This window comes from Piliocolobus tephrosceles, chromosome 7 (genome assembly GCF_002776525.5).
Source record: "Piliocolobus tephrosceles isolate RC106 chromosome 7, ASM277652v3, whole genome shotgun sequence".
NCBI classification, from domain to species: domain Eukaryota; kingdom Metazoa; phylum Chordata; class Mammalia; order Primates; family Cercopithecidae; genus Piliocolobus; species Piliocolobus tephrosceles.
In genome coordinates this window covers 21,213,779-21,237,137 of record NC_045440.1, presented here as the reverse complement: position 1 = coordinate 21,237,137, position 23,359 = coordinate 21,213,779, and the positions used below count along the sequence as shown (strand labels likewise).

Here is a 23,359-nt window from a genome sequence, read left to right as displayed (position 1 = left end):
TCCACCAGCTCTGAGACAGTGCTTCGATGACTTTGCAGTCATCGTGCCCTTTGACTCCTGGGAGCCGCTCATGAGGCAGCTGGGCCTCACGGACAATGAGATAAAGGTGGCCAAAGCTGAGGCAGCAAGCTCCAGGGACACCTTGTACGCGATGCTGACAAAGTGGGTCAACAAAACCGGGCGGGGCGCCTCTGTCAACACCCTGCTGGACGCCTTGGAGATGCTGGAAGAGAGACTTGCCAAGCAGAAGATTCAGGACCGCTTGTTGAGCTCCGGAAAGTTCATGTATCTAGAAGATAATGCAGACTCTGCCATGTCCTAAGTGTGAATCTCTTGAGGAAATCAGACCTTCCCTGGTTACCTTTTTTCTGGAAAAAGCCCAACTGGACTCCAGCCAGTAGGAAACTGCCACAATTGTCACATGACCGGTACTGGAAGACACTCTCCCATCCAACATCACCCAGTGGATGGAACATCCTGGGACTTTTTCACTGCACATGGAATTATTTTTATAAGCGGAATGTGATAACAAGAACACTAAATATCTAGATCATTCTATGTTTGTGTATATTTTGAGATTTGGTTTGGGATGTCCTATTGTCTTTATAGCACTTTATCCTAATGTAAACGCTTTATTTATTTATGTGGTCTACATTGCAAGATCCATCTGCCTTAACATCTACGCAGTTGATGTCCAACTTCACTTGACACTATATGATGTGAATTTTTTTTCGGGGGCAGGGGGAGTGGTTCACTCTGTCTCCCAGGCTGGAGTGCAATGGTGCAATCTTGGCTCACTATAGCCTTGACCTCTCAGGCTCAAGCAATTCTCCCACCTCAGCCATCCAAATAGCTGGGACCACAGGGGTGTCCCACCACGCCCGGCTAATTTTTCGTATTTTGTCTAGATATGGGGGGGCTCTCTATGTTGCTCAGGGTGGTCTTGAACTCCTGGACGCAAGCAGTCCGCCCCAGACTCCCAAAGTGTTGGAATTAGAGGTATGAGCCCCTGCACCTGGCCTTACCTTTCTACTTTTATAATTCTGTATGTGATTATTTTATTAATATTAAGAAACTTTAGTAAATGTACTTGTTTACATAGTTATGTGAATGGATTAGGTAAACATAAAATGAGGAGCTGTACAATGGGGGAAGAAGAAAAAGTCCTCTGTAAGATGTCACTGTCTGGGTTCCAGTTCTCCCTCAGATGTACTTTGGTTTCAATGACTGGCAACTTCTAAAGGGGCCAGCCTTTTGAACTGGACAACCTTACAAGTATATGAGTATTATTTATATGTAGTTGTTTACATGTGAGTCGGGACCAAAGAGACCTGGGTCCATGTGAAGTCCTGTGTGTGACTGGTCCCTACCTGGGCCGTCTCATTTGCACCTGTAGCCCCCATCTATGGACAGGCTGAGACTGAGGCAGACGGGTTAGATCACACACAACAAATAGGGTCTATGTCATATCCCATTTCCAGTGAATGTAGCGAACTTGAGCCCTGTTTGGGTTCAAAAGAGAGAGGACAAAATCTGTCTCCCACGTCTGCCATGGCATTAAGGGGGAGGAATAGATGGTGCTTGGGAGTTGTATGAAATGGTTGCCATCTCAGGAGTAGATGGCCCAGCTTGCTTCTGGTGATCTGTCACCCTGAGCCACTGAGTTGCATTTTAGGGTACAGATCCCTACTTGAGGAGCTTGGCCCCTCTGTAAGCATCCGACTCATCTCAGAAATATCAGTTCTTAAACACTGTGGCAACAGGACCTAGAATGGCTGACACGTTAAGGTTTTGTTCTTGTGTCCTGTTCTATTATTGTTTTAAGACCTCAGTAACCATTTCAGCCTCTTTCTAACAAACCCTTCTCCACAGTATTTCAGTCATGGCAGGACCATTTATGCAGGTAGTCATTCCAGGAGTTTTTGGTCTTTTCTGTCTCAAGGCATTGTGTGTAGTTTTGTTCCGGGACTGGTTTGGCTGGGACAAAGTTGGAATTGCCTGAAGATCACACATTCAGACTGTTGTGTCCGTGGAGTTTTAGGAGGGGGTGGCCTTTCTGGTCTTTGCACTTCCATCCTCTCCCACTTCCATCTGGTGTCCCACGCGTTGTCCCCTGCACTTCTGGAATGCTCTAGTTGCTGCTACCTCCTGGTCTTTGCCTTTGCTGCGCCTTCTGTGCAGGATGCTCAGCCTCAGGGCTCAGAGGGAGCCAGTCTGGTCCCAGCTCCCTTGTCCCTTCCACAGAGGCCTTCCTTGAAGATGCATCTAAAGTGTCAGCCTTATCAGTATTTAAGATTATTCTTTTTTTATTTTTTATTTTTTTGAGACAGAATCACACTCTCTCACCCAGGCTGGAGTGCAACGGCGTGATCTTGGCTCGCCGCAACCTCCGCCTCCTGGGTTCAAGCGATTTTCGTGCCTCAGCCTCCAGAGTAGCTGGGATTACAGGCACCCGCCATCACGCCTGGCCAATTTTTGTATTTTTAGTAGAGACGGGGTTACACCACGTTGGTCAGGCTGGTCTTGAACTCCCGACCTCAGGTGATCCACCTCTTCTTCCCAAAGTGCTGGGATTACAGGCGTGAGCCACCACACCAGGGCAAGCTATTCTTTTAAAGTAAGCTTCCTGACAACATGAAATAATTGGGATTTTTTGTTGTTTAGTTACGTTAGGTTTTGCTGTATTCCCAGGCCAAATAGCATGTGATACAGGACAGCCACTTAGAGTGTGTCACTCATGGTTGGTGTCCTTTCATGCTTCTGCCCTGTCAAAGGTCCCTATCTGAAATGTGTTATAGTACAAACAATACAAGGAAGCACATTGTGTACAAAATACATATGTATTTATGAATTCATGACCAAATTAAATATGAAACCTTATATAAAAAGAGGTGTGGTTTTTGTCTCCCACCCCCCAACCTCCCCTCCTCCTGTGAATCGGCTCTTGAGTGACAGGAGGCCAGGGCTGTGCTCCTGCTGGGACTCCTTCCTCCCTCCCTCCCCTCTGTTTTCAGGATTGGCCTGCTGGGGGTGTTTTCCTGCATCCAGGAATTCTCTGGAGTTCAAAGAGCTAGGTTCCTGGGGACTGGGATTCACACTTCCTTCACCTCTCTCTCCTGCCTGCTCCTCCCTCTGGGGACAGGGACACCAGTGCCGGTCTGGTTTACCCACAGCCTCCCAGGAGGGTTCTCTGGGCTGCCGGGTTGCATCTGGTTCCGACAGCTCTCGGGGAAGGGGCGGTGGGTCCCTTAAGTTGGGGGGCCGGCCCTGTTTCTCAGGGAGTCCCGTGGTCACTCTCCTACGGCTTCCTACAGCCCTGGGCCGACTTTCACTTTCTCTGCCCCAGCCTTCCCTGCATCCCTACCAGGGTACCCAGGTTGCTCAGCCCTGCAGGCACCTACACCTATTTCCCGTTCCCCTTGCCCTGGAGGACCCACTCTCCCTCTCATCCACAGCTTCTGGGAGGCCCAGGCGTTCCCCAACGCTGTCCACCTTCCCTAGAGGGGAGGTGGAGATGCTCCAGGCTCCCCACTTCCGTCCCCGCTGCCCTGCCCGTGGGCTTTTGGGCCTCACTTGGAGCCCTGGGCTGCACTGAGCTGCAGGGAGGCCGAACAGCCTGTAGAGGGCAGCACACGCATGGCTTTCCAGCCAGCCGCCCTGGAGGCCGCGGAGGGGAGGCAGCCACAGTCCCGGAGGAGCCTGGCCTGGACAACATGGCTGCCCCCCCAGGGTTAGAGCCCCTTGTCCTCCAGTCGCCTGCTCTCTCTTGATGGGGATTTAACCTCTGGTCACTAGGTCCTGCCGGCTGCCTTTGTTTCGGGTTAGCTCTACACCGGGCCTAACCAGCGTTTTGCTGGAGCCCACCACTGGGCCAGGCCCTCTCAGCTAGAACATCTTTCTCAGGGGAGGCGACTCCTGAGCTCCCAGCCCACAGCCCCACTGCCTCCTGGCTCTGCCCCTCCTCCGTGGGACTCCATCTTTTACACCTAAAAAGGGTGTGGGTAGTGAAATTTGAGTCGGGGTTAGAAAACAGAAAGGGGCAATTGTGGCCCAGCTTTTGCCCCATGGGGGCTGGGAGCTAGTTTCAATCCCCCACATTCCTCCAGCCCCGCCATCCTCCTCTCTCGACCAACCCTGCTTTTCCTCCTGCTCCATTCTCCCTCTTCTCCTTCCCCTTATCCCACCCCAGCAGTAATAAGGCCGTGCCCATTCCCCTGACCTTTGGCCCCTATTGCAGCCCCCCCCCAAAAACACCCACCATAAGCACCCTGTGGGGTGATCCTCTGAAGGCAAGGAAGGGAGCCTGCAGTCTCCAGATGGGCAAAGGCAAGAGTCCGGTGCCGTTTGAGCCCGGAGACCAAACCCCTCTTTGCTGCCAGCCCCGGCCCCTCAATCACCAGCCCTCTGGAGGCCAGGCCCCTGTGCCGCCCTCGGAGCCAGCTGGCAGGGTCAGGGCCTCCGCAGTCAAAGTATCGAGTCCTTTCTTGAAAGGCATTGGAGTCGATTCTGCAACCTAAATCTTCACCTCCTCATCATGGGGGCCTCTGTTTATAGAAATGTGAGCTAGGCAGGGGCTTTTTCTGATTTTCATTCTTTGGAGGGATAGAGGACAGAGTGTTTGTTGGTGACTTTGTTTCGGTTTCAGTTTGGTTGTTGTTGGGTTTTGTTTTTTGCTAATTTTGCCCCACCCTATAAAAAGCAGTGCCACCCAGAGGCAGGGGAGGGCCCTGAGGAGCACGGGGTCGCTGTGCACTCATTCCTACTTCCTTCTCCACCTGTCCCAGCTGCTTTCTTTGGTTCCCATCTCCAAATCTGAGGGTAAAGGAGGGGTGAGGGAGAAGTTTTTTGTTGCACCAAGAGGCACTGCTTCTAGGCCTGGAGCTCCGAATGACCTCTGTCCCCATTCGCAGGCCTGTGCCAGCACAGCCCCCAGGACGGAGGGACGCTGGCAGGAGGCAGGCCTTTCCATGTCTGGCCTTTTGCAGCTGGACCCCGGGATGTAGAAGCCTTGAGTTGGGCTCTGAAGGCTCAATTTCTACCCTGACTTCTCCAGTAAGGATGTGAGTAGACTTCGTGTGGAAATGTCCACAAAACAAATGCAACACTCAAGTCCATCGGTGGAAAGACATGGCCGACAGGGCCAGGACCCTCGAGGATCACTTCTGCTTGCTGGGAGGGGGGCTGCCTCCCTGGCCAGAGCAGCAACCAAGACACACAGAGAAGCCCTCGAGGCTGGGAGGCTTTCCCTTTGACTCTAGGGCTCTCAAACCCAGAGATAAAATGCCAGAGCTCTTTGCTCCTCCAAGCAGTTGTCTCCTGTCCTGCTTTGGGTCTGGGAACCTCTGCAGGTGGTTCCCGTTCTGCTCCACAGGGCTCGGCTCCTCTCTGGCTGAGCCACGGTGGCTGGTAAGAAGAGCTGCACCCTGTGGGTCCTGGTTACGTGGGCCCCCGGTCTCTGTAAGGTGGATGGGGTGATGCAGAAGAGCAGAGGGGCGAGGGCGGATGAGGACAACAGCAGCAGGGTCAGAAGAGGGTGGCAGCATCTCAGACCACAGCCGAGGAGGAAGACGGGGATGAGGAGGAGGCTGCTGAGGAGGACGGAGAGGACGGACTGTTCCAGAAGAGCCAACGCCGCTTGGGCTGCCGCTTGAGGTGGAGGTAGTCCTCCTTCTCACGCTCCTTCCGTGCCCGCTGGTAATGATCTTCCTCCTTCAGGTACCACACAGGTGGCCACCGATGCTTCTCGAAATACTCCTGGTTTTCTGGAACAGAAAACAGTGCAGCTTGGTTAGAAAGGAGGCAGAGGGACAACAGGAGGGTGGGACACCAGCCCCACCCCACCACAAGGCCTGCAGCAGGCCCCCAGCCCAGCCCCCAACACATTCCCATGTGCACATAAGCCTCTGAGGCAAGCAAAGTGCCCAAAAAGCGGGGCTGAAAGTCAGCACTGGGGAAGCTGAGTTCCTTTCCAAAGACGGGAGCGATCTAACAAGGGCTGCCTGTGCATTGGGAATGAAACAGACAGAGGTGAAGGATAAGGGAGAAGGGGTAAGCGAATGTCGGCCAGCATGGTTAGGGGATGAGAGTGGAAGGGTCTGGCCAGAGCTGAGGTTTGGAGGGGAACAGCAGGACACAGCAGCAGACCAGAGGAACGGCTGGCCTTATTCTGCAGGGTACGGGCGCCCATGGAAGACTACTGTTTCAATGGAAGGTCTGGAACCAGGGAGTGATGCTATTGGACCTGTGCTTTAGAAAGAAAATGCTAGTCTGGGTGTGGTGGTTCACGCCTATAATCCTAGCACTTTGGGAAGTTGAGGCAGATGGATTGCCTGAGGTCAGGAGTTTGAGACCAGCCTGGGCAACATGGTGAAACCCCGTCTCTACTAAAATACAAAAAATTAGCTGGGCATGGTTGTAGGTGCCTGTAATCCCAGCTACTCGGGAGGCTGAGGCATGAGAATAGCTTGAATCCAGGAGGCAGAGGTTGCAGTGAGCTGAGATTATGCCACTGTACTCCAGCCTGGGTAACAGAGCTAGACTGTCTCAAAAAAATAAATAATTTTTTTTTTTAAAGGGTTGTAGTAGTGAAAAGGAGAGATCGGGGTGAAGACTTGGCAGCATGCAGCAAAAACATGGAGCAGGGAGGAGGGTCATGGCAGTGCGGAGGGAGCCCAGAGAGGACCCCATCCATGGCAAGAGTGGCAGACCCCTCAGGGATGCCTCTCCCTGGAGGCTGTGTAGCTCCTGTTGAGCTCTAGGACCTAAGAAATTAATCAAGAAGACACAGGAGGCCTCGGAGGATGCCCAGACCTGGGTGGTCCAAGCGGTGGCCTGTGCCCATTCCTGGGTTGTACAATCAATTTAGTGGGCCATGAGCATGATTAAAAAGATGTATATATTTTCCTGTATGTGTCCTGGGTCACAAGATGAAATGTGTTTCTTATTATGGTATTCCGTCCAGAAAAGTCTGAAATCTACCAACTCTAGTCCAGTGTCCTCTTCATACCTCTGAGAATGAGAAGCCAGAGAGGCAGGGTGAGGAGCCTCCAGGCCAGCGCTGTTCCTGGGGCCCCTTGGCTTGGCTGGAGGCTCCTTCGCAGGCTGCTCCCAGCCCCAAGGTCAAGGATCACTGGCAGCCTCCGGGTCCCTGGGATTACGTGGGAGCTGTGGACCCCTAAGAGGAGGGCAGCAGGTACTGCCAGGGCTGGCCCTGATGCTCACCTGGGGACATGGCCTTCATGTCTCGGGGGAACTTGCGGCATACGTTGTTGTAGTTGGTGCAGATGTGGTGGAGACACCAGTCGGCCAGCTGGTACGCACAGTGGAACTGGGGACAGAAGGGAAGAGCATCTGTACTGAAATCCCCAGGGGAGAGGGTCTGCATGGACACCTCCAGCTGCCTTCAGAGCTGAAGCTCTGGTGCAGGGCGGGCAGAGGCCAAGGCCACACAAAACTGAGAAGGATGATGCTGCCTCAGGCTCCTTGGCACCACCGCCAGCACCGCCATTGTCTCACCTCTGTGCTGCCCACTCCCGGCATCCTCGCTGCAGACTCCAGAGCCCTATGTGGTGGCTTCATACTGCATCTGCCCTCCTCAGATCTCACCCCATGTGACTTCCCTCTCCTCCGCATCCAGGACCAAGGCAGCCTGTACCAAGGCACTGACAATGAGCTGAGGGAGCTGCCTTCCCAGGGGTGTCTGCAAGCCCTGCGTGAGCCATGCTTCCACTCCACACGCTAATCTTTGGTGGCTGAATTTCTGGCACTGTGAAGGCCAGTGTGAGAGATTTGGCTTGTCTGTTTGGGATTAAGGGAGTGGGTGGTTAATTTCGGATGGAGAGTCCTCACTGCCCCTTAAATGACCTCAGGCAGGCAGCAACCATGTGTAAGCCTGAGCCTGGGGTTCCCTCCCCAGCCCTACTGCTGCCTAAAGCCTCATCCCTTCCCCGCTTGGCCAGCTCCCCTCCGGGTACATCAGGGAGTTCCCCAGCTGCTTCCTGGCATGGAGGAGGAGATGGGCTCTGCACAAAGAGCCCAGTCCGATGACAGGTTCTCCCGCATAGACTGCCTTCCACCCCTTCCCATTCACAGCCAGTGGGCAGGCAGAGTGTAGAACTGAGACTGTTGTAGATTCCCTCCCCTGCCATGATACCTGAGCCAGTTCCAGGAACACAAGGACGTCCCCATCGATGTCCACCATCATCTGGGTTGCTTCCATCAGCCCGGTCACTGTGTACTGCTCTGTGACACACACGGCCACCAATCAGCTGAAGAAGCACATGACCTGCGCTCACCCTGCCCCCCCACGTCCCCCAGCTCACTGCAGGGCAAGGAAAACCAGGGACTGGGCAGGTCCTCACAGGCCTGGAAAGGCCTCAGGCTATGAAGTCTGCTGCCACCAGGGGGACCCCAGGGAGGAGAGCAAGACCTCAACGGGGTGGGGTAGGAAGAGTAGGAGGACATTAGAATTATCTTAAGAGGATTTTTCAAACTACATATGTCCTGCGACATAATCTGATATAGGTAGGGTCAAAGTTCCCAATAGAACCAGCCTCTGATACAAAAGGGAGAGCGTGTGAAACCTCATGTCTGCTGATCACAGAAAAAGGCTGAGAACTGTGAGTTAGAACTAGGAGTTAAGTTTAGTTGTTTGCTTTAATTTACATTTTGTGACAAATTGTGTACTAACCTTGCATTTTAAATTAAAACATTTATATTGAAGAAGTAAACACCCTTGGTTCTGAATTTTAATTAGAAGCATCAGTATAAACTCATGAGGTATCTTATCTTTAAAAAGATCAATATATTTCCCAGCTCTGCCCACAGAAAAGACCTAGAAACAACAGTCTTCCCAGTACAATGAGCATTCCTAGTGCACACAAATACCAGTTCCACTTCCAACACAAGAAACGAGGACTTCCTGGAGAAATGGCTGATTCCAGGTCTAGGGCACAGAACGTTCAAGAGGAACCTAGAACATCCCATCATTCCAGATAGAGAGGAAGCTCGTAAGACTCGAGCCAAGCCAAAGAGTGCAGGATTTGAGCTTCAGCGAGGATAACTGCAATTAACTGAAACCAATCAAGAATGTTCAGATCTAAGAGATCATAATAATACTTCAAAAACAAACAACCGGCCAGGCACGGTGGCTCACACCTATACTCCCAGCACTTTGGGAGGCCAGGGCGGGTGGATCACTTGAGGCCAGGAGTTTGAGACCAGCCTAGCCAACACGGTGAAACCCCGTCTCTACTAAAAATACCAAAATTAGCTGGACGTGTTGATATGTGCCTGTAATCCCAGCTACTCGGGCGACTGGGGCATGAGAATCTCCTGAACCTGGGAGGTGAAAGTTTCAGTGAGCCAAGATCATGCCACTATGCTCCAGCCCAGGTGACAGTAAGACTCCATCTCCAAAAATAATTTTAAAAAGTAAAAAAAATAATGTAAAAAACCATACTGTAATGTTTAATGACACACACTCGGATGATAAAACTATAAAGGAAAGTAAGGAAATATGCCCATAAAAAGTACCATAAAAAAAAAGGAGTACTTAGGCAAAGGGCTAGAGAGGAGGGAGAGGCAGAGGACTTCTGGTGGCCGGCAAGAGTCTAGTTCCTGACATAGGTCATGATTAGAAAGGCATTTTGCTTTATAATAATTCATTAAACTAGGCCAGGCTTGGTGGCCCATGCCTGTAATCACAGCACTTTGGGAAGCTGAGATGGGAGGATCACTTGAGGCTAGAGTTTAAGACCAGTTCAGGCAACACAGTGAGACCTCATCTCTGCAAAAAATTTAAAAATTAGGCCGGGTGCCGTGGCTCACGCCCGTAATCCCAGCACTTTAGGAGGCTAAGGAGGGTGGATCACTTGAGGTTAGGAGTTCAAGACTAGCCTGGCCAACATGGCAAAACCCCATCTCAAATTATAAAAATGGGCTGGGTGTGGTGGCATGCACCTGTAGTCCCAGCTACTCAGGAGGCTGAGGCAGGAGAATCGCTTGAACCCAGGAGGCAGAGGGTGCAGTGAGCCAGGATCGCACCACTGTACTCCAGCCTGGGCGACAGAGTGAGACTCTGTCAAAAATAAAAAATAAAAATAAATTTAAAAATTAGCTGGGTGTGACGAGGCAGGCCCATAGTCCAAGCCACTTGGGAAACTGAGTTGGGAAGATCGCTTGAGCCCAGGAATTTGAGGCTGCAGTGAACTATGATCAGGCCGCTGCACTCCAGTCTAGGTGACAGAGCAAGATCCTGTCTCTAAAAAAAACATAGTAACGATAATAATTCAGTAACCTGAACATATTAATGTGCTTTTACGTATTTGTGTTCTACTGAATAAGTTTTCAGCTTGAATTAATGGCCTCACAGGAAGCATATCTCACAAAACTTAAACCATCGCCAATTATATCAAACTTGGCATCTTCCACTGATCCTTAATAAGGCAGACATAAACATTTTTGTATATGTTCCCTAGTGTGTATCGATAATTTCAAGAAAAGTTACTTAACATTATTGTCAATAAGCCTTTCCACGCAGCAGTCCAGTTTAACATTTTTAATGACTACCATGTGAAAACTGCCTGTGTGTGCTTAACCAACGGTTTTTCTCTGACTTGCTTCTAACTGCCTGCCATGATGAAATGAACCTCTAGAAATAACTTTGTGCGTTTTTCCCCTTTGGGTCATTTCTCTGGAGACAGTCTTTTAAAAGTGGAATTATTCCATCTAGGAATTGGAAGTTTTATGTGCCCTGGGAAGATCACACCATTTTTTCATGGACAGCAACAAAAGATACACTGTTGTAGCTGGGATCTTTAGAAGCCTCTCTTACTATCTGCCCCAAAGTCCCCTTTATCCCCTTCTGGGGACCCTGGATTCCCTCTGCAGCCTCTGCTCTTAATATTCTGGTTCCGATCAATGATTTCTGCCTTCTTTCCATAACCCAGCCCCACCTCATCATTCATTTTTCCTTAGAGGATTGCTTTTTTCCCTTATATCCGAACCCCGATCTTGATCATCTGCCTGGACCCCAGCAGCTCTGACACTGGGTCCTTCCCTGAACCTCAACTCAGTATGTGAGGATCTGCTCTCTGCCCCCCAACCTATGCAAGAATATTAACCTCGGCATCAACACCAGCACTGGTATCATGCCACCACCACCACCAACTCAAATGCCAACTCCAACATGAACAAGAGCCGTCTGCCTGCTTGGGTCTCTGGCCCCAGGCTCCCTTCACCCCATAAGTACCACTTCTCTTCCCTGGCTCTTTGGACCCCGACTGCCTGCCACCGGCTTTCCCTCATGACTCAGTTCTTGCTCCACCTCAGAGAGCCCCTGGGATTGGTCCACACTAAAAGCTGAGCTCCAGCTCGCGCAATCCATGCAGGGACTAAGGAGTGGCCGGGACGTTTGTGTGCTGTTTCTGGAAGGAGGAAGAGAAGGTGATGTCAAAGTTAGGGGAAGAAGCAAAAAGGCAAAAGAAGAAGAAGGAAAATGAAAGGAAGAAGGAAAATGAAAGGAAGAAGGAAAATGAAAGGAAGAAGGAGGAGAACCACAGGGTAGAAATGTGGGAATTGTGTTCTATTCTTTTTTGACTTCTTAAGCCTGTCCAAGTGAAGTCAAGCAAAGACCATAAAGCACTGTCATGGTCCACTTTTTGTTTGTTTTTGAGATGCAGTTTCGCTCTGTCGCCCAGGCTGGAGTGCAGTGGCGCAAATTCGGCTCACTGCAACCTCCACCTCCCGCGTTCAAGCAATTCTCCTGCCTCAGCCTCCCAAGTAGCTGGGATTACAGGTGCCCACCACCAAACATGGCTAATTTTTATATTTTTAGTAGAGACGGGGTTTCACCATGTTGGCTAGGCTGGTCTTGAACTCCTGGCCTCAAGTGATCTACCTGCCTTGGCCTCCCAAAGTGCTGGGATTACAGGCATGAGCCACTGTGCCCAGCCTTATGTTCCATTTTGTTGGGCTGAAATCACCTTTGGAGAGAGCCTCTCAGGTGACCCCATCAAACAGACCCCGCACACACCCTTCTTCACTCTATGTCCTCATCCAGAACTCTGTGCCCATTAACAGATTCCATTTCATGTATGCTTAGCCCCTTGGACATCGGCTTGTCCCCCCGGAGGAGAGAGGTAAGAGGAGAACATCACACCTTGGGGTTTCCCTGGCCTCTCCCGCGGGGAGGGCCCCAAGCGCGCTGCTTAGTTACCTGTGAGGGCAACCAGGTGTGGCAGGCAGAGACGGTTGGCTAGGATGATGAGCTTCATGTCATCCAGGTCGGGGCTGGAGGTGAACATGCCCGTGTAGAGGTATTCCAGCACGGCCCGCATGCAGCTCTTGCTTGTGTAGGGAAACACCACCTGGGGCGGGAAGTAATGAGCGGATAGCAATGAGGTCCTGCTTAGGAGGAGAGCAACTCAGCCCTGAGAAACTGAAGAGCTCTGGCCCTCATACTCAGGCTCCCTGAGACAGGCAGCCTTCCCTGTGCTGCGTGTGTATCTGCTAAGAAGACCCCAACATCTGGCCCCTAGAGCGACAACCTGTGCCGAGCCCCAGTTTGCTTACAGCACCAGAGTACAGGACTCTACTATCATTTATGTGTTTATTTTTAGAAACAGGGTCTTGTTATGCCATCCAGGCTGGTCTTGAACTCCTGGTCTTAAGCATTCCTCCGGCCTCAGCCTCCTCAGTGGCTGGGACTATAGGCACAAGCCATGGCGTCCAGCTTCTAAATTCTTCCAAAGGGACCTGGATACTACTCACTGGCACCCTCTGGAAGCTGCTCTTGCTCGCGGGATGCTTGAAGGAGGCCTTCTGGTCACCTCAACCTACACCCCAGCCCCTCCCATCCCTGCAGGGAACAGAAGTGGGATACAGAATAAGTAAGACCCATGGCAGCTGACTTCTTTCTGTCTGCTCAAAGCTGCTGCTTTGGGCCTCCAGAATCTCTTGAGAGCAGCGCTGCAACACAAACTGCCTTCTCATCAGGCTCTCCAGGCTGTGCTGGGAACTGGCTAGAGCTTTAAAGCTGGTGTCTGTAGTACCGAGAAGTGCCTGGGGCTGGCAGGCCCCTGGGGCCTGTGAGAGCTCCTAGTCTCACATTTTGTATATCCAAATCCTACTCCCACTTCAGAGACCAACTCCCAAAGCTTCCACTTAGCCTTCCTTAAGTAATTCCTTCCCAGAAATCTTAGAAAATACACATTCCCCATCACAGGATGTGATGCAGCCTCGTGCTTGGTTCTGTTTTTCATTCAAGCATTTGGTGAGCACTTCCTAAGAGGCTGGCGCTGAGAGGGTTTTTGGCAGAAGGAAAAAGACCCAGTCCCTGCGCTCAGAAGCAGTTACAGAACAGCAGGGAAAACTGTGTGGATGTTCAGAACTCCACGCGCCTGCAAGAAGTAGAACCTCGTTAACTACAAGGTTCGACACTCAGTGATGAGCAACTGAGGTCCAGGAGTTCAGAGCACACCAAGGGCTACTGCCCAGGCTACTCTGCTTGGAATGGAAAAGAGACCAAACCTAAGAGTATTTCTAAGGACACATTGATAGGCTTCTTCCAACCCTAAGTTTCCAGTCTAGATGCATGAGAAAGTGGTGGCATCATGAGAGCTGGAGGGGCACTCATTAGAGGGGCAGGTGGTTCTACTAAGTATGCTTTTCCTTCCCTTCCTTCCTCCCTCCCTCCCTTCCTTCTTTTCTTTCTCTCTCTCTTTCTTTCTTTTTTTTTTTTTTGTGGAGATGGTATCTGTGTTTCCCAGGCAGGTCTCAAACTCCTGGGCTCAGGCAATCCTCCCACCTCAGCCCCTCAAAGTGCTGGGATTACAGATGTGAGCCACCGCCTAGGCCTATTTTCTGTATTTTGATGCTTTGACAACTAACGCCTTGCTGGCCCTATAGGGACTGCCTTCCCCAGGGCTGGCCAGGTCCCAGAGATAGTGAAGGAGTTGCCTGCAAGCGTGCCTTTCATCTGCAAACCAACCAATCCAGAGCCCACAGTCCACCACCTCCCCTATGGGCTGTCACACTCCAGGCCACTATTCCCCTGCCCGAATCCCCCTAGAGCCACGTGACAGACAACGAGAGACAGCCCCCAGGCCCCAGAGCCTGCTAACATTATTCAAACCAACTAATCCTAAACCTGCTCAACCTGCCTCGCCCATTCCCTCCCATGGAAACCCTCTGCCTCCTGACTGACCCCAGAGCTTCCCCATGTGACCCCCGGCCATGGTGGTGTGGCATGCCCCGTCTTCTTGGGATCTGTAACAAGTTGTCTTATCAATGACAGCCATCTCACAATCTGTGGGCCTCTCTACACCTCAATAATAATAAAACCTGCCTTTTAAAACAGTGATGGATCCAGTTGTTTCAGGTGGGTCAGGGAGGCAGTAAGGTACAACGTAAAGAGCCAAGGAATGGAAGTCCTGAGTTCAAGTCCTAACTCTACTTCCAACTTCATACAAGTCACTTAACTTCTCAGGGGCTCCCTTTCCTAAGTATACGGTAGGAGTGGCACATGTGTAAGTTGCATGTGAATTCAATGAGATGATGAACCGAAAGTGCTTTCTAAACTCTCACTTTGAGGTGTTAGTGTAATTCCCTCTCTTGGTGTATTGCATAATCCTTAGCTCCAGGAACCACCTCATAAACCTCTCTTGGGCCCATCACCCTCAGGTTAGCACAAAGTCAGTGATGAAGAAAGTACCCTGAATGGCAGTGCCTCAGATGTAAAGGGTGCCAATGTCTCACTCCCTCCTTCCCCGCTTTGTGTCCTCAGCCTTACCTCCCGGGTGGAGCTCTCCACAAATGGCCCCCCGAACATGGCAGCCATCCAGTCACAGCTGGAAATCAACAGGGGCTTGTGGGCGCTGATGGTGCCATCATCCAGGATGAAGGTCACATCTGTCCAGAAGAAGCATCACAGGAGGACCGATGAAAGAAGGTGGGAGAACGAGCCCCAAGGGGAGCCATGGAGCCTCCTATTGAACCCAGAAGATTCGGGGCACGTAACAACCCTGCTCCCAGCTGGGGAAAACCAGGCTTCAAGAGCATGGCAGCCGCAGCTCCAGGACACCAGGAGCTAAGACTGTCAGGTAATGCTAATAGCACCAATGCAGAACCCCCTCGCCTTCCAAGCATGTTTCATACCTGAGAAGGTGCCTTTTGCCAAACACTCCTTAACCCGGTTGGTCCGACGGACATGGAAGGCCTTGGTGATCTCCTGGTTCATGAAGGCTTCATTGTTGAGAATATTGGCCACCATCATGCGGAGATCAAAGACCTCGAGCAGCTCAGCAATGTGGGCAATGTGCATGAGGTCACGCTCATTCTCGTCCAGCTCCCCCGTGTACAGGTACTTGAGGACCGCCCGGAAGGGCCCCGGCTGGATGGAGTTGTCCATCTTCACCACCACCATCAGCCGGGATTTGTAGGTGAGAGGATCTTCTGCCATCTCTTCCTGGATGCTCACAAAAGCTCGGCTCCAGGAAGAGAGCACACGACCCCTGCCCGGCAGGTACCCTGTTCCGTTGCCCCGTAAGATCCCGTCGCTGGTGGAAGCACGGAGGCCAGCAGGACCGGAGCCCCCAACCTCATCCACACTCTCGCATACGTCAAAACTGGCTGCTCGGAGCAGGAAGTCTCGCCCATGGTGGTGGTGGTGATGGTGGTGGTGTTGATCAGGGTGGCCCTGGTGGTCCTCTGGGCAGGCGCCCCCTGGCCCCGAGGGGCCCCCCAGCTCCCCCTCACTCAGGTCCATGAGGAACAGGTCATAGAACTTGGAGGAAGAGGTGGAGAGGTAGATCTTGTGGGCAAAGATGCGCACCCGCTCCTGCAGCACCAGGATGACGTCCGCGCAGAGCGGGTCCTCCAGGAGGTGGGCGGGGCACTCCTCGCTGCTGGAGGGGGGGTCGGGCACCACGATGATGGGGGGCGGTGGCTTGGGGGGTAGGAAGGGTGCCTGCAGCAGAGGCCGCTGCACGTTGCGGAGGTGGGACTTCCAGAACTGCAGGTGGCGGCGGGAGATGAGTGCAGCTCGGATGGCGTTGTCAAAGACGTCCTTGATGCCGAACTGGGCCACCACGCTGGTCTCATAGTAGGGGATGCCCAGCTCCTTGGCCACCTCCCGACCCTTCTCTGGGGGCAGGATTTCGTTAGGTTTGATGGGCCTGGTGGGTTCAAGAAGGAAACCAAGCTTGTGTTGGTGATGGAGAGAGGCTGCCTGTTCTTTCACAGGCTGGAGGGACTCTGCTCAGGATCTGGGTGCCAGTCCCTACCCACTCCTGCCCTGCTCTGTCTGGCCAAATCCCATTAAACTCCTTCAAGGTCCACCCCAAGGCCTCCTTCTTCCAGAAAGCTTTCCCTACTATGCCAGGCCCCAGTGACCGCTCCAGTGCAAAGTCGTGACAGCACTGCCTCTCTGGCAATTAGCAGGCAATGCTTCACATGGATATTTAACATGCTCACATATTTAGTTTATCCCTCAGCAAAATTATAGGACTTTTTCATGCAAATATCACCTCTTCCTCTTTGTCTTTCTTCATGGTGTTTTACACAGCACTGCCCATATCAGAGGTGTGCAACAGGTATGTGAATGAATGAGCATGCTTATTGACTCCCGATGCAAGCGTGCTCCAAATGGAGGCTCAGTGGAATTCCCCCACGGCTGAGCAGGGAGCCATGGTGAGGTATCCACCCCTGTTTGTCTCCTTGGTACCAGCACCTCCTACCTAGCCAAGGGTCGCCTAGCCCTGTTGACAGCCTCCAGGTCAGCGTAGCGCAGGTCTAACTGGCAGCCCACCAAGATGACAGGTGCTCGGGGGCAGAAGTGCTTGATTTCTGGGTACCACATGGTCTTGACATGGTGGAGGGAATTGGGGTTTGCAATGGAGAAGCACAGAACCACCACGTCCGATCTGCGGGTGGGAGAGTAAGGTTACAAGCAGAGAAGCAAGCAGTAGCTGACCTGGTCCTGGAATGTCTGCCCCACCCCAGCCCCATACACTCCCACACCTGGTTTAGGTATCTGCTCACGTGCTCTTACACAAAACGTAGAATAACAATACCTCCAATTTATGTGGCATTTTAGAGCTCAAGACTTGTTTTGGCCTCACAGCTATCTTGTGAGTTAGAAATGGCCATTTTTACCATTTCACAACTGAGAAACATCATCTCAGAGCTACTAGGCACAGAGCTGGAACTCAATCCAGGCTTCCTGATCCCGGGCCCAGGCTCCCTTCACTGCCCCAGGCTGCCCCAGCCCCCACGAGGCTCTGCCAGAGCTGTTTTCTCCACTCCTTCTTGCCAGCCGAAATTTCACAGAGGTGTTTGGTTCCTGGGAAAAGCAGGAAAAAACCCACCCTGCTGGTTCTCTGCAGGCGGCCAGAGGCCTTCCCTACCTCCCATAAGCAAAGCGACGGTCTTTGTGGTGGTCTCCAAAGGTGTCCCAGAGGCGCAGAGAGACGCTGACATCATCTACCACGTCTCGGGAGCGTTCCAGCACCTGGGACAGGGGAGGAAGAGTGGGACTCGAAGGCAGCAGTTTTGGGGCCCTCTGTGTGCCAGCTCAGGATAGGCGCCAGCTGACACCTGGAGGCTCCTGACAGCACCGGGGGTGGAGGGACAGGGCTGGCATCACCCACTGTGCATCCCGCACAACCTTCATCCACATGAAATCTATATAGAATCAGTAACAAGGGTGGCCTCCAAGCCGACCAGGAGTGGAAGAGACCCTAAGCAGGTGGAACAGACCCTAAGGGACGGCCATGGGTGTGGAAGGGGCCTCTTCGGGAGCTGACCCTTGTTCCTCATTTTCCCTGCAAACTGCATGTTTGGGAGCCTCTGGTCTTTCACTATCAGCTACCAGCTTCTTTGCTCCTCTCAGCTTGTATCTCTTCCAAGCCCCAGTCCCCCGGTGCTCCCCATTACTTAGGGCTGTGACTAAATACAATGCAGTACCCCAGACAAAGCTGGAGTCCCAGGCACCAGTTCAGTCCCTGAAAACACAACCAGCCAGAGACGCTCCCCTGCGGCAGGCTTGGCTCAAACCTCTCTCCAGGGGCTCCTTCCTCTTCAGCTGCCCCTACCCCACCCTGCCCCACCCCTGCAGGGCTCCTGTGAGCTCTGGAGACACCAAGCTGTGCCTCAGGAAGCCCCCAAGCCCAGACTCATGGCTTGGACCCCCAGCCAGGTAGCCCTGCAGCCTTACCTCCTGGCACACACGATATTGGTCGATGGCCCACACTGTGGGCACATGCGTGGCCAGCAGCTGGTACTGGGTGAGGGTGGCATTGCAAGCACGGGCACAGATGAGCCTAGTCTTGCCCACGGCGTTGTCCCCCACCACAACACACTTGATGGTCTCTACGTTTGGCCTTTCATAATCCATGTCAGAATCCATTAAACGGGACCTGAGGGAGAGGAGGGAGGCGGTCAGGACGGCACGGCATGCCAGCTCGCCATGGGCCAGGGCCAGCACCCGCAGCTCTCCTCAGTCAGGCTGCCCCTCTGCAAGCCCCAGAGCTGACAGGAGGAAGAAGGAGCGGGCAATGTTCTGGGCAAGAGCTCTGCGAGGGTCCAAGAGGCCAGAAGCCCATTCAGGCTGAGAGGAGCAGTGCCAGCAGATGGGCCACCTGTCCCCTTCCTGCTCCCACCATCCTCCAGCTGTGCGTCTGGATGGAGGAGACCTGCACGAGATCACCAGTGGGGCCTGCCGAGGCCCTGCCCTGTCCCCTCTCCAGAGAGGGCAGCTCACTCCTCATCTGCTCTCCTCTTCCTTCCCCAGCAGGGCAGTGGCAGCAGAACAACAAACAGCTGAGAGAAGCAGAGTCGGCCAGGTCCCCACCCCTTCCCAGCATGCCTGGGGGCAGGGCACTTTAAAATTTAATGGACTTGTCAGAACTGGGCAGCGGCTCTCCCGGCCTCCACTCTTTCCCTCGCCCTCTCTGGTGGTGGTGGATTTCCAAGCCCTAGCCTGCCTGAGTGCATCCTTCAACCCCAGACCCCAGCCCCCTTTATGGAGATGCAAGAGTTTTTCCTCCCAGCCTCTCTGGGATGGGGAGGTTCCTGGATGCACCTGACCAGCCCAGGGGCCTCCCTTTCTCTACTCTGGGTCTGTCCTGTTGCCCATGTGTCATGCTCAGCTATGGGTCCAGCTTTGAGATGGGGGTGAGGGGAACCACAGGCCTGTGATGGTACAGTCAGTGGCCAATGGGCCTCTACTTCCCCGACGCGGGGCTGTCCTCCCGGCACCCTGCCCCCAGCCTCAGAGAGTGCGATCCACCTCCACCCTCTTCTGCCCTTCCCATTCCTAGGGAGGACGATTCTCAGGCTGAAGATCCCAGGCAGCTGGCACTCCTGGGTGATGTTCACTAAACTGGCTACATGGGTGATGGGGTTGCCAGGAAGCAAAGGATCAGAAACTTGAGCCTACATTTCTGGGCAAATTCTTGCTTCAGTTGCCTTCGATGTTGAGCAGAGAGGAAGTGGCTTGTCCACCTCCAGAGAGGGATGGCTTGAATGAACAAACAGAAAGCACTTCTGTAGTCAAATGTCATGTTAGTGTTTAAAAATCTGTCGCCAGGAGGCCCTGGCCTCGGCATCCACCCTCCCGGGATTAGGGAGCAGGGGCAGGGCTGGCGTTATTAGGAAGCTTGGTTTCGCCAGCATCATCTGCCCGCCCCACTCACATTCCCTGTGTGTATGAAAGTTGTCTGGGGGGGCTTTAGCACCCGGAGTCATCCCTCCTAGGCCAAGGAAGGCTGAGCTCTGAGTCCTGGAGGCTGCCCAGGCACCCTGGCTGCTGAGCCATCCATCCCAGAGCCAGGCCACCAGCAGCAACAGGGAGGCTCCATTCCTGCCGGGCTGTAACTGGATGCCAGCATGCAGGGATGCAGACCGAAATATCCAAGTAACGATAGCAACTGGGATTCGCGCGAGTGGATGCATCTCAGCAACCTAAGCAAAAAGTGCAGCAAGGACTTCTCAATGAGACAACCTCCTCCTCCTTTTTGGAATGTTACAGGATCTGGACCCTTCAACAAGGTCTCCATGCAGTGCCCTCGCGGTCTCCAGGGAAACTGTATCATCCCCTCTCTCTCCTCACCCTCCCTCCGCAGAGAACTGTTTTTCGTTTTTGCTTTTGTTTTGAGACTGAGTTTTGCTCTTGACACCCAGGCTGGAGTGCAATGGCATGATCTCGGCTCACTGCAGCCTCTGCCTCCTGGGTTCAAGTGATTCTCCTGCCTCAGCTTCCCAAGTAGCTGGGATTACAGGTGTGTGCCACTATGCCAGCTAATTTTGTATTTTTAGTAGATACGGGGTTTCGCTATGTTGCCCAGGCTGGTCTCGAACTCCTGACCATAAGTGATCTGCCCGCCTTGGCCTCCCAAAGTGCTGGGATTACAGGCATGAGCCACCATGCCTGGCCCAGAGAACTGTTATTCTAACCACAGGCTTCCTCCTCCCAATTCTCTCTCCTGAGCTGAGGACCGGGAACCCCACTTTCACAGTTCCTGGTCTCAAGTTGAGGGATGTGCTGGCACCAGGAGGTGGCACCTGGGCTGTGGTTTCTGTTTTGTCAAGCGAATACCAAAACAGATACAATCCCAAATACAAAATATGTGCAGCTGGAGGATAAAGATTAAAACCCAAGAGCCAAAAGAACTTCTTTCTCAAGTTTCAATTCTCGCAGCATATAGGTCTGTAGACCGAAGCAGGGGAATGAGGAGGCATAATGGAGGGATGTCGGTTCTCAAATCCAGGAGCACCTTGACGATGAGAATAATGCCAAGACACCAGCAGAGCAGTGCTGGGCCAAGTTCAGCTACTTTGTGATGAAAACGCAGGTGCGCCCCTTGTGCTATGTCACCTTTAGGGTCAAGCAGGGGTCAGCCAATCAACAAGTGGAAATTGACAAATACTGTGCCATGAGTTTAGACACCAGACCTGCTGAGTTGATTCCCAAGCTGCGCGACCCCTTCCATCCACTCCCCAGCCCCTTCAGCCATCCCCAGCTTGTCCTTCAGCTGCCTCTCTCTTTATATCATCTCACCCTTTCTACCCTGTCCCAACTGCCTCACTGGCAAAGTTCACCGTCCTATCTAGGAAGGGGCAAGTCACTTCACTTCTCTAGATATCAGTCTCCCCCTCTGGGAAATGGGTATGAAGGTACTGGAAGAGTCTCCTGAACTGTGGATAATTTGTGCCAAGAGAGGCTGGGCTGAAAGGAGGTGTTTGTCTTCTTATGTAATGTGGTATTATATAATGCTAGATTGCATATCTATATGTGTAATTATATCTCTCTTTAAGATACAGACTGGCCCAACTCAGCCGGCAAAACTCTTAGTCTAATCAGGCCTGTCTTAAATGAGGATCCTATCCTGTAGAGAGCGTGCCAAGAGTAATACAATTTTTGCCCTAGGATGTTGCTGATGTTGTATCATGGCTGATGTATGGTGATACAGCCCACTCACTGAGCTTCTCAACTTCCCCTCTCCCTCCAGCTCTCTCTTCTTCCGTGACTCCAGACTCTCCCTCAATTGCCTCATCCCCACTCAATCAACCTCCATCAACTATGACCTCCGCACCACCCGGCCCTGGGCATCACAACCCCCAACTCACTCCTCTTCCATGACAATCGCAAAGTCACTGATATGTGTTCCTTCCATTCCTGTCCCATGATCCCTGTGCCCCTCTCCAAAAACAGCCTCCTGCCCACCGCTCTCCCAGCTCTTTGTACTTGGTGCAAGCCAAAACCCAAGGTGTGCTGAAATTAGCTACAAACCTCGTGCACTCCCAGTCCCACCCCCACACCCCTACACACACTCTTTGCAGAGCTCAGAAAGGGCCCCTTTCCCTCCCACAGCTGATAGGAGGCTTGTCATCTGTGGCTGCCCTAGTCTGGTTGTCAAGGAAACAACAGGATCTCCCTGGGAGCCTGGCTTGTCTCCTAGCAACCAATATCCCACATCATCTTACAAAATGGGAAAGGGAGGAAAATCCTGAAAATGAAGGTAAAATCAAGGGAGATGGGTTGGAAGGGAAAACTGGAAGGAGAAGAACAAAGAAAGAGTGGACTCCGAATTCGGGGAGGCTCCCACGGGGGTCGCTGGCATTGCAAGGAGCCCCGTGCAGATCCAACAGAAAGCAAGGCCCAAAGGGACCCTGAATTGTCATATTAAAGAAATACAAGCCTAAACACGGGATAAGCTTCCTCAAACCTAAAATGTGGACACATCACCAAACACCGCCAAGGATCTCCCCAATAGTTTCACAGAACTCAGTTACATAGACTGCAATGGAGTTGAGTTCAAAGAACCAGCTCCAGAACCGCCAGCAAAACACCCCAATTCCACTGTTGTTTTGTTTTTGTTTTCTTAACAGAATCACTTCCACCACTCTGGACCGTGTTTCTTTTTTTCTGACACGCTACTCTGCACACACACAAAACAGAAATTTAAAATTTGTTAAACATCGAGAAGGGGGAGGGGCACGACATGCCGAGGCAATCAAGTCATCTTCCTTTCCCTAGAAACACCGGAAAGGATTAGTCTCCAGCCCCTCTGAACCCAGTTGCCGGAGCCAGAGCCCTGGGAAGAGCGGGGCTCAGGAACCATAGCGAGGGGCGCAGCAGGGCCGGGAGGGCGACGCGGCGCGTCTGCAAGGGCTGCTGGCCACCCCGCCATAACCGCGAGCAGCCATCTACTTACACCACTACATGTGACGGGGTGGCTTCTAGCGTGAGGAACACATCTTTTCCTGCTGAGCACACTCATTTTAGTGAAATGTCGAGGGTCCCTCCGCGCCTGCAAGTTGGGACGACGCCGGCGCCGCCGCGCTGCTGCTGGGCTCCAGCCTCCCGGCCGGCTCGCGGCCGCTCAGAAACTCCGGCAGGGCAGCCCAGGCCGGACGTGGGCCCAGGAGCGGACGCGCGCGCTGCACTGCAGCCGCTGCCCCTTCCGGATCAGCATCGCCCCGCGCCCCGGGCGCCCAATGTCACGGCGGCGCGCGGAGCCCGGCTGCGGAGGCTGCGGGCGGCGCGCAGGGGCGCCGGGAGAGGGGCGAGGCCGCCGCCGCCGCTACGCGCCCGGGCCCGCGGCGAAGGCGCTGCCGCGAAGACACCTGGCGCTGCAGTCCCGGGGACCGCTCGCGACCTCCTTTTTTCATTCACAAAAAAACGATAGGGGAAAAAAAAAGAAAAAAAGGGAGGGTAAAAAAGGGAGGAGAAAAAAATCGCACCCAAGACGACGGCCGTGACGGGCCCCGCCCACTGCTGCGAGCGGTTGGTGGAAAACGTTCGGGGGGCGGGCGGGAGAAGAAGGGGATTGGACGCTCCGTAGACCCCGCCCTGCCG

The 23,359-nt window shown here is 53.0% G+C and overlaps 2 protein-coding genes across 3 annotated transcripts in view; one reads left to right on the top strand and one right to left on the bottom strand.

Annotated features, from left to right (window-relative positions):
* Positions 1-2,888, top strand: part of TNFRSF10B (TNF receptor superfamily member 10b) — a 41,501-nt gene extending 38,613 nt beyond the window's left edge. For both annotated transcript variants that reach the window (XM_023216719.1, XM_023216718.1), the window contains one exon: positions 9-2,888. In XM_023216719.1, coding sequence (XP_023072487.1) covers positions 9-322 — 314 coding nt within the window. In that variant the 3' untranslated portion in view covers positions 323-2,888. The remainder of the gene's footprint in view (positions 1-8) is intronic.
* RHOBTB2 (Rho related BTB domain containing 2) lies at positions 2,822-23,000 on the bottom strand. The gene is made up of 10 exons (XM_023216717.2): positions 22,716-23,000; positions 18,215-18,416; positions 17,406-17,509; positions 16,737-16,922; positions 15,157-16,175; positions 14,792-14,910; positions 12,218-12,368; positions 8,153-8,241; positions 7,222-7,327; positions 2,822-5,762 (listed from the first exon to the last, which is right to left on the bottom strand). Exons 2-10 carry the CDS (start codon positions 18,404-18,406, stop codon positions 5,545-5,547), a joined length of 2,184 nt encoding a protein of 727 aa, XP_023072485.1. The 5' UTR covers positions 18,407-18,416; positions 22,716-23,000; the 3' UTR covers positions 2,822-5,544.
* Between the last annotated feature and the right edge of the window lie 359 nt (positions 23,001-23,359).

Bases quoted from the DNA above. Each gene is read 5' to 3' on its own strand.
- RHOBTB2 (XM_023216717.2), bottom strand. From the start codon at position 18,406: ATGGATTCTGACATGGATTATGAAAGGCCAAACGTAGAGACCATCAAG. The intron at 16,176-16,736 runs GTAGGAGGTGCT...TGAACCCACCAG, and splicing joins GCTAGGCGACCCTTGGCTAG to GCCCATCAAACCTAACGAAA. The intron at 5,763-7,221 runs GTGAGCATCAGG...TTTCTGTTCCAG, and splicing joins CATGAAGGCCATGTCCCCAG to AAAACCAGGAGTATTTCGAG.